This window comes from Solea solea, chromosome 15 (genome assembly GCF_958295425.1).
Source record: "Solea solea chromosome 15, fSolSol10.1, whole genome shotgun sequence".
Taxonomy (NCBI): Eukaryota; Metazoa; Chordata; class Actinopteri; order Pleuronectiformes; family Soleidae; genus Solea; species Solea solea.
In genome coordinates, this window is record NC_081148.1 from 17519358 (window position 1) to 17529488 (window position 10131).

At 40.0% G+C, this 10131-nt stretch overlaps 2 protein-coding genes across 3 annotated transcripts; one reads left to right on the plus strand and one right to left on the minus strand.

Moving 5' to 3' along the window:
• The first annotated feature begins 21 nt into the window (after window positions 1-21).
• Window positions 22-6273, plus strand: rab23 (RAB23, member RAS oncogene family). Of its 2 annotated transcripts, none has more exons than XM_058651349.1 (7): window positions 22-107; window positions 2952-3185; window positions 3761-3846; window positions 4116-4272; window positions 4362-4444; window positions 4527-4619; window positions 4722-6273. In XM_058651349.1, exons 2-7 carry the CDS (start codon window positions 3031-3033, stop codon window positions 4853-4855), a joined length of 708 nt encoding a protein of 235 aa, XP_058507332.1. In that variant the 5' UTR covers window positions 22-107; window positions 2952-3030; the 3' UTR covers window positions 4856-6273. The 2 variants fall into 2 exon arrangements, with proteins under 2 accessions (XP_058507332.1, XP_058507331.1); XM_058651348.1 differs by lacking the exon at window positions 22-107 and adding an exon at window positions 138-1107.
• A 603-nt stretch (window positions 6274-6876) lies between these two features.
• Window positions 6877-9435, minus strand: bag2 (BCL2 associated athanogene 2). Its single transcript, XM_058651350.1, has 3 exons — window positions 9159-9435; window positions 8733-8842; window positions 6877-7858 (listed from the first exon to the last, which is right to left on the minus strand). The coding sequence occupies exons 1-3, from the start codon at window positions 9278-9280 to the stop codon at window positions 7464-7466; spliced, it is 627 nt and encodes a 208-aa protein (XP_058507333.1). The 5' UTR covers window positions 9281-9435; the 3' UTR covers window positions 6877-7463.
• Window positions 9436-10131: the final 696 nt, after the last annotated feature.

A 10131-nucleotide genomic window follows, 5' to 3' on the forward strand; every position in this document is an offset into this window, starting at 1 on the left:
GCCCGTGCCACTATCCGTCTCCGGGGCGGGTTTCCTGCTGATTGACAACGTCTGGATGTCTTCTCCACTTTGTACGATACATTTGAGGCAGAAATGAATCCGAAAAGGTTATGATTTAAATTAAGTCGTGGTTCACAACTGTGTCCTTCTAATGACTCGTCTCTGGTCGACTACTTGGGTGTAACCGCAGCAGGTTGCAGCGTTGATACTACAAAACAAACGCACCATGGACATGTGGCGTTACCACTAAGCTAAAATGATTTTATTATGGATCCAGAGCAAGCCCCTATGTCTTTGTTTTTGTGAGGAAACTCAATAGTAGTTATGATGTACATTTGAACATTTTATTCACATGTTTACATCTACCCCATCTTCAAATTTGATAATACAGTAACTAGTAGACGTCAGTACTGTTAGTTTTAGCCGTAGTTAAGTTTTAGCTCACTAATAAACTGGAGATTAAATTTGTGTCATTCGGTTTGAGTCCAGGGATAAAAACACATATATAACATGATCGTTGTGTGGGAGGAAATGCTCACACAACAATGTCATGTCGTTGTGTGAGTGATAAAAACGAGAAAGACTTCAAAATGTACAGTCGTGACTTAAAAACTACCAACGAGCCACGGTTCCACGATGACCATCTTGTGCTGTGTGTACTCTTTGGCTCCGCTGCTTAGCAACAAACATTAGCGAGCTAGCCAGTTGCCTGGTTAGCCACTCGCGAGCGCAACGTAGTTAGCCGAAAGCCTGGCTCGCGGACTGACAGTGATGAGTATAGATCGTGATTGGCATCCTGTAAACGTCACATATTTAACCCAGTTATCGACGTAAATCAAACTTCGTCCGTCGTTGCGATGCAGATAGCATTCGGTGTGTGGAGACAGTAGACACGTAGTACAAACAGGTGTAGCAGAAGGTTATTTTACTCCGGGGGAAAATGGCTAACCCTAGCTAGTTAACAGTAGCACCGGAGTCACCAGCGTCTTCCTGCTGCCATAGAGAAGAGCAAAGTCAGAGGCTGTAGAAATGTGATGGTGGCTTAGCTGGCAGATTAGCTGTTCTAATGTTGGCGGACATCGGATGAGCTGTTGAGCGATTTTACAGGTAAGAAACTGGCTGCTCACTCTCTAAAAGAAAATCTGACCACCACCGTTTTTTTCCCCCTCATTGAGCTTTAGCGGACCTTATGAAACAGCTGCTTGGTAATACAAGCTACCATTCAACAGGTCATACAGTATCTGGACCAAGTCGAGGGAGTCTGATTTGGGCCAATACAGGACTGTGAAAAGTTTGCTAACAGTCATTGGAAATAAAACTAATATTGTTCCCGGGCAGTTAGACCAGAAAGCTTTGTGATATACATGAATTATCCCGGTGCCCTTTAAGACAAGGCCTGGGTAAAGTCACAGAGTTTGTAAAGTCATGGTGAGTCGGTCTGTGACTGAGGATTAATAATGTACAACTTGAGAGAAAGAGAGATGACAAAGTGGAAGAAACACTGGAACTTCTTAAGTGAAATCAAAAAATACAGAAACTCCTGAGATTAAATAAAAAAACCTAAACATCAGCAGATTAGCTAGAATAATGCATATGTGATTTATAATATTACTATTAAATTCCACACATAGAAAATAGCTTTTACGCAACATGTGCAAGCTTTAAAGTGAAGAAGGCATTTTCCTCAGTTCAGTATTTAAACACTTGGGACATTGTCAAAGAGCCACCTGGTGGAGTGAAGCTGAAAACCCTGAAGTTCTTGTCAAGAAACTGCATATAGACACTCACTGGCCACTTTATTAGGTACAGAGGATGTAATAAAGTGGCAGGAGTAACACCTGGTGTGGTCTTCTGCTGCTGTCGGCCATCTGCGTCATAGTTTAATGTGTTTTGCGTTCAAGGATGGTCTTCTGCATACTTTGGGAGTAAGGAGTGGCCGTTTGAGATTCTTTTGCATTTTTTAACATCTCAAACCAGTCTGGTGATTCTCCTCCGTCAGCATCAAGGCAGTTTCCCCTTGAAAATGGACGATCTGGACCTTTTTCAGACCATTTTAAACTCTAGAGATGGTTGTGTGAGAAACTCCCAGCAGTACCTGAAACACCGACGACCATATCACATCATTTAGATGTAATTTCTTCCCCATTGTGATGCTCAGTTTGAACTTGGCCGATTTAGATATTTAAGTAAACGAGCAGTTGAACAAGTGGAATTGATCAAATATGACACAAAAATAAACACGTTGGTTTGTCTGTGTCATGCAGCTAAATTATGGTTAATGAATAATATCTTCTTCTGCGTGTGACTGGAATCCAAACAAGCTGTTGGACCTTCGTCTCACAGTGGGTCGTCAGTGTCCATTGGGTACAGCTGTCTCACAATATTGTGTTTAGCCTCGCACTCGGCAGCTTACACACATGTCACTGTGAGAGAAGCGGCCACCATGTGGAGTCTGCTGCTCCCACTGCTAATGGATGAGTAAACAAATGGCGTGGTCACTCCCTGTAAAACATTTACAACGGTTTGTTCAAATTGAGCACACATCATAGTTGGAAGGAAAATCCCAGCCACTGTGTGAGGGGAAAATTGCCTGTTGATCAAATGCAGAGATTATGTTAAATAGTAGCTGTGAACATGGAAAACTGCACACGACTGCCTTTGGTTTGCTTCCTAGCGGAGATGTCCCAAAATGCATCTTCCCTCAATGCAAAAACATGCGGCAATACTCTGCCACTATATCGTTATCTGTACTGTCAAAAAGTCCAATATCGTACATCCCTACTTTAAGGTAAAGGTAAAGGTTGAAGGAGGCAGTATTGAGTCAAACATTTTCTTTCTGGATAAACCTGAATCCTGATACTTACCTCTACCTGCTCTATCAAACCCACATTAATTAGCGCTGTCTTTTAATAACCGCACGTCAATCGATGTTGTTTATTTGACACTGTCAGGTGGTACATGTGTCCGTGTCGCTTTATCAAAACAACCCGGGCCGAGTGGAATTGAGAAAACCAGCCAGCCATCGCCACCATGTTGGAGGAGGACATGGAAGTGGCCATCAAGGTGGTCGTCGTCGGCAACGGAGCCGTCGGCAAATCCAGTATGATCCAACGTTACTGCAAGGGCATCTTCACTAAGGACTACAAAAAGACCATTGGCGTGGACTTCCTGGAAAGACAGATACTGTAAGCAAGTTCTAGAGTTGTAGTCTACAATTAGAGAAGCCACGGTAGAGTACACACACCCACCCAGGCAGCTCAGTGTCAATCCACTCTCCTATCTTCCAAGATTAAGAACTGTATGCTATTAACCTGAGAGAAAGCAAACATTTTGGCAGAGATACAAATTAGTATCCTGCAAGATTTGTTTGATATGGAAGCTGTAAAACAAATGTCTAATATTTAGTTATAAACTATAGCTAACGCAAGTAGATGTTTTACAGATATACATGATCTTCACAGCAGTAACTGTGCGCTGCAATGGAAGGTGTATGTATTAACCTTGATTTAACCATTTAGATTGAAAACCTCTTCTCCAAGGGAGACCTGGCCAAGATAGGCAGCATCACGTAAAAACACAAATAACAAAGTTAGAAGGTGTAATAACAATTACAAGTGGATTACTTAAAACAATTCAGCCTCCAATACTCTTTCATTTGGATTTAAAAGCACTTGGTGAAATCAAATCTGTCATTTCAGAATATGTGAGAATTAATGACCTACTTCCCCCCCCGCCCCCCATTACCTGCTTGTTGTTTTAGTGTCAACGATGAAGAGGTGAGACTAATGCTTTGGGACACCGCAGGGCAGGAGGAGTTTGACGCCATAACCAAGGCCTATTATCGTGGTAAGACACCCAACACAACTGTGACAACTCTAACTCTGACTGCTGGGGTTTAACTGTTCTCGGGCTGTGCAGGGTTAGACCAGAACACGCACTCCGGCACACAAAGCTCTGTTAACATGTCAAAAAAACTGAATATAAAGTGTTGTTACAGGGTTGACCGTTATGTTACTTCTACACTTTCGCTGTACCTGTAGCATTTACTGTTCCTGTTGTTGTTGTTGTTGTTGTTGTTGTTGTGAATTGTCACGGTGCACTTTCTTGCATTTCAGGTGCACAAGCATGTGTGCTCGTCTACTCCACGACAGACAGAGAGTCATTTCAGGCCATTGACAGCTGGAGGGAGAAGGTGGAGGCAGAGGTCGGAGATATTCCTACAGTTCTCGTGCAGAACAAAATTGACCTCCTGGAAGAAACGGTTATAAAAAAGTAAGTTGTTTTTTTTACTCCAAAAAATAAAAAAAAAAACGCTTTGGTGAAAAACTAATCAAATGAAGATATTTTTTTTCCCATTACAGTGAGGAGGCAGAAGCTTTGGCTAAAAGACTGAAACTGAGATTTTATCGAGCTTCAGTAAAAGAGGACCTCAATGTCAACGAGGGTGCGTCACTGAAAATGTCTCATTTGTGAGAAAAATCTCATTCTTAACGTCACTGACGCCACATTTCTTTCTTCCCTGGCAGTTTTCAAGTACTTGGCTGAAAAGTACCTCCTGCAGCTCAAACAGCAAACGGCAGAGGAGACGGAGGTGGTTCACACAACAAGCAATAAAATAGGTAAGAGAATAATGTCTTTCACGTCACCCTTTTATGGTGCATTTTACAAGCTTTCTCTTTTAGTACGGTGACATTACTCTTTTTACATTTTTTTTTTTAAAGGTGTTTTTAATACCACGAGTAGTAATGTCTGCAACCAGAACTCCACCAACGGCAGAGAAGTCATCACTTTGCGACCTAACAAACAACGGACCAAGAAGAGTAAAAATCCTTTTGGAAGTTGCAGCCTAGTCTAGATAGAATCATTTCATTGTCGTTATAGTCTGTTGTGACTAAGACTAGACTGGACAATTGTTGTATTCAGTGTAGGTAGCCACATTCAGAGACCAAAGCCCATATAGACTGGGAAATACTACTTCAACTAATCTGATATATAATCTGTATCCCCCCACATCAACGGATGAATTTGGACCTACATTATCGGTCTGTCGACATTTGTACGCTCTTGTGTAACAGCGAGAAACGCAGGTACGCTATATATATGGAAAAAATAATAATATCCGTGAGTGTATGTGGCTTTTCTTTTGTTTCAAATGTTGCGATACATATTATTCGTCACATGTATGTATCGGCAAACATTACAAAATACAAAATATTTCCTTCCGGTCACCCATTCATGCATTTCAACCGTGCAATAGGTTTGCATGCATTTTTAGTAGCCGCTCCCGTTGTTTTCAAGCTTCTTTTCAAATCGTCAACAACGTATGGTTCAGATGATAGTGTTTTAAGTGTGGACACAAAAAAACACTAATTGAATCCAAAGTCACTTCTCGGTGCAGAAGTATTTTTGTATGAATCACAACAGTGTTGATATTGTGCCAAACTTCCATTGTTTGTTTGTTTTTTTCTCCGAGCTGTAATGAAACACGAACTCTGATTTTTGGATGTATCATGAAATGAATAGAATGTGCTTCTATAACCAAATATGAGCAACGACTGTCATAAAATAGTCACTTATTTAAAGATTTGTTTATCGAACTCTTAACACCAGGTTCTGGACTGGACATAAATGATCTTCTGCTCTCTTTAGTCACATTTCATGAACTTTGGCATCGCTGTGAGTGAATCCATTTTCTCTTCAATGTATAACTTTTCAAACTGTTGCTATGGTTTCTTCTCCGTAATGAGGGGTGCTACGGAATTATTTCTCAATATAACTAGTGTTTTACTTTGTTTTATGTTATCTTTTTGGCAAAATGGACACCAAGCACAAAGAAATGCATGACGACGTGGGGAGAAGTCTTACATTAAATCGACTGCTTTTTTTACTTCTACACGTTACGTTTGTCTTGGATTACATTTGCATGCCTATTTTTGTGTTTTTGAAAGCTGCGTCCAGCTTCTAATGCAGATCAGATGGGACTGAATTTATTCTTTTTTTCTATGCTTTACTCTGTAGTCTCAACCGTTAATCCTTAGATTGTCACATTTCACTTTATTGTGTGGTTTTATGTAAACAGTTCTTTCTTTGGTGGGGGGGAAAGTGGCACATTTAATGCATGCAAGCTGTTTATTTTCCACATATTCAAAGCCACAATGCCTTGTCCAAGTTTACATTCCCTCCCGATGACCACCAGTAACCATTTTAATCCTTCTCTTGCCGTTGGTTTATAACTGCCGTGAACCTATAAATAATCATTTCTTAAGATTTCTCTTTACTTGTAATGTCTGCCTTTTTTTTATTTTTTGCTTTTTGACTGAATGGATTTAGTGCACTTTATCATTAAGATGAGGAAAACATCTTAAAGAACCACGAGTTAAAAAACTAACCATATACTTCATGTGCTGTCACTCAGGTGTTCTCGTCTGTGTCTTACTGTTTAATCCACTTTATAAACCAACATCACACGTTTAGAAACCAGTATAATTACTGTACTGTACGCTCACAGTCTTGACAAAAACAAAACACTCATTGTTGGATGATTTTGTTTTAACAGTTATTTGTGTGCCACAACAAAAAATGTGCACCTGATGTTAAGTGTGTTTTCGGGGGGGGGGGGGGAGTTGATCATAATCTGAATTAAGTAAAAAATAAATAAAACTACTTTTTTCTTGGGCATCCCATGTCTAATTTTAAATGACTGCACTTCTGTTCAACAGTTTACATTATGACATCAAAGTGGTTTTACTGTACCTTCTTATGAAAGTTAATTTTACACATTTCTATGATGCTGTCTACTGTTGTCGTGCATTTCAGAGAGGACAGTGGTATAAGATTCTCTGAAAACTCTAATCACATCAATGACAGGAAAAGTCCTTGTTGAGTTCATGTTTTATTTGCCGTTTTTTGATACAAGCCAACATTAAAATAACACGTTTGTGCAAATAGAATCATAAAATCCACAGCTTCATATGGTGTGTGCTGCCCTAAGAGGTAGTGATTGCACATCTCAGAACCCTAAATATGTCTGATAATGTTTATCTATTTATTTTCATCTGTATTTGCTGTTCATACACCAGACTGCTCTATCACCTTTGGTATCTACTGATATAATTGATAATTGGCGCCGGATTTTCCAATATAATGAACAAACATTCAGTGTATTACAATGCTGATTAAAAAGCATAATAAATCAATCTATTAAGTGTTAAAAAAAACTACTTATTAATAATTATAAAAACAATCAAATTCCTTAAGGGAGCGTGGTAGTGTCTGTTCACGCGTGCTTTACTGTATTTTTGGCCCTAAGTGTCAGCGTAATGTGCCATATTAACTGCTGCTGTTGTCGTAGAAACCGATCTTTGTGCTCCACGTGTAGTCGTTTAAATGTGAGTACAGGCTACAACAGTTGTTGCTGAGCGAAGTGGCATTGAAGACGCACTCTCTGTGTTTTAATGACAAGATTATTGACTGCCATTTTCTTGCGGGACCTCCAATTTCTGGTGATCCATAATCTTGATGTTCTTCTCAGAGTTTTCAATGTTCCTTAGCAAGGTCTCCAGCCTGCGCTTGATCTTCTTCTGGTCCTCCAGGGCACAGCCGATCACGATGGCCTGAAACTTTTGGTCAATGGGGACAGGCGGTGCCTCCGTCACGCAGGCTGCGTGCAGAGCCATCAGCTGCTGTCGGCTGCTCCTCATGTCGTCCAGTAGCTTTTTCACTATTTCATCGATGATCGACGTGGCCTTCTGCAGTGCCTCCTCCTGCTGGGAGTTTCTGGTTGTACCAATAGAGATCTCCACCGACAGTGTTCGGCCCATAATACGATTTGCAGTTAAATCTAACTCCTCTCTCTCCCCTGGAAGACACAAGGCAAGAAAAAAAAAACATTCAAACCTCCCCTTACAACAAGCGGAGTTTCTATGTTTCTGCCCCATTTCTCTCCCATCATCTTTGGACATACAACAAAGGTGTCTGTCCTGTTGCATGCTGGGATGCTGATAGATAAGAACTGCTGAAAAATATATTTGATTGTTAAGCTTTATCTGCAGGTTGTTCTATCTGCTTTTCACTTTATCCTCCATAATATAGATACAGTACATGTTAAGATAATAACAAATGGAATATCCACAAGGTCATGTCATGCAGCAAACTAAGTGTTATACTTTATTATATTGGAAGATATAGTAAGTATAATAAGAGGTTATGCACTAAACAAAATAGAGGTTTAACTGATACCCAACAGAAACGTAAATGAGGTCAGGATCAATGCATTGGATTGGACGAGATTACACCACACACTTAGTGTGGACATACTTACTTGATTTGAGAAAATTGGGATTTATATGATTGATAACATAACTTTAACTCCATTGTCAACCTAAAATACATATCAGTAAATGTAGGGTGGGAAAACTATGTATTTTTTTTACATCCAGTCTATTATCTGCAAATTCCAGGCTTGTTTTGGGGCGAGGTTCTTAAGGTCCACCACCCAACTATAATTCAGCTTTCAAAAAACATAACCTCACTGGATCACAATGTTTCTGCTGCTGGGATAAAAGTCCCATCCCTGAATATTATGTTATATTACACTAATCTCTCCTCTCCGTTTCTAAAAGCAGTGATATCATCACTGTTGAGTGGTTTATGTAGTTATGTTCCAATATGTCTTTGATGGAGTCATCTATCTGATCTTTCTATCTATCTATTTGAAGCTGTGCCGCTCTCACCGGCGCAGATGTTCCGCATCTCTTGGCTGTTCTGTAAGGACTGAATCATTTCCAGGATGCTCTCTCTTTCCTGCTCCATGGCTGAGGCTGTTTCACGTAAAGTCTCCACCCTGACAGAAAGAAAAAAGGACGTGAGACACAATGCAGTCACACAGGCGCCAACAACATCCACCCACTCTGCAGAGATAACGGTGCTGTCGTCGTAAGACGGTGAAGGGGAAAATCACAGTCAGCGCAACAAAAACTGTGACATTTAATATAGTTTTTCCAAATACAATACTTCATAATTACATCCGCTTATTGTTTCGTGATCATCACGTTAACCGTTTTAATGACGTGATCTACAATATAATGCATTGAGGCGCCGGCGATCGATATTCTCTCTCTATTAATACTGAAAAATAACGATTTACGCGCAAACTGTACCTCATTTCCAGCAGATCCAAACTTTCCAGCAGTCTTCCGGAGCGATCAGCCATGGACAGCGTCCTGCTGAACTTGCTGCTCGGGGGTTCGTTCATTTTCGCCTGTATTTTTGCCTGAGCCATGATGTTGAATTCTGATAATAAACGATTGTTATTGTTACTCTGAAATATGAAGTAGTCCGTGTGTGAGAGGGAGTCCTGCGTGTCCTGCGCGTGTGTGCTCGGCTCTCAGCTCAGTGTGTCTGATAGCAGCTGCAGACCCAGGAGAACATTTCCAAACATGGACAGTAACTTCCTCCTGTGTCCTCACAGAAGTTTCCCGATCAGTCCAGAGCAGATCACTGGCTCCCAGTCATGTAAGAATAACTCCGATTGTCGCAGTTAAGGCTGCAACTAACGATTATTTTAATTATCGATTCATCTCGATCAATTGAGTAATCGTTTGGTCCATACAATGTCAGAAATTTGTGTTGATCAGTGTTTTGCAAACCTGAAATGAGTTAATGTTTTGTCTACAAACCAACAGGATTCAGTTTGAATGATTTCTTTGTTATATGGAGCAAAGAAACCAGAAACATTCACATTTAAGGAGCTGAAAAATCAGAAAACTTGTTTAAATAATGAAAAAAAATAGTTGATTAATTTATTGTTGTTTCAGCCCCTAGTCGTGTTGTTTGTGAACTGAATGTTTATTTTGTTTAAGCAAACTTTGATAGTAACTTTGCAGTAACAGCATGGTATTTCATTAACATCTAGGTAACAGATTAGTAAAGAGAATTACTATAGGTTAAAACAACAAGAGCAATGCCTTCATACAGATATGTTTGAGAATCAAACCTGATCATTAAAAACAAAACCTTTATTTTCAATGTCTTACTGTTCCCATTACTGTATGTTCAACACAGGGTCTTGTCACCACCTTTGGTAGTTGTTGTTTAATAGTTATTGATCAGGACTGAAGAAGAAACTTCCTC

Bases quoted from the DNA above. Each gene is read 5' to 3' on its own strand.
- rab23 (XM_058651349.1), top strand. From the start codon at position 3,031: ATGTTGGAGGAGGACATGGAAGTGGCCATCAAGGTGGTCGTCGTCGGC. The intron at 3,186-3,760 runs GTAAGCAAGTTC...TTGTTGTTTTAG, and splicing joins TTCCTGGAAAGACAGATACT to TGTCAACGATGAAGAGGTGA. The intron at 4,620-4,721 runs GTAAGAGAATAA...TTTTTTTTAAAG, and splicing joins CACAACAAGCAATAAAATAG to GTGTTTTTAATACCACGAGT.
- bag2 (XM_058651350.1), bottom strand. From the start codon at position 9,280: ATGGCTCAGGCAAAAATACAGGCGAAAATGAACGAACCCCCGAGCAGC. The intron at 8,843-9,158 runs GTACAGTTTGCG...TCTTTCTGTCAG, and splicing joins TTGGATCTGCTGGAAATGAG to GGTGGAGACTTTACGTGAAA. The intron at 7,859-8,732 runs GTGAGAGCGGCA...TGTGTCTTCCAG, and splicing joins GATGCGGAACATCTGCGCCG to GGGAGAGAGAGGAGTTAGAT.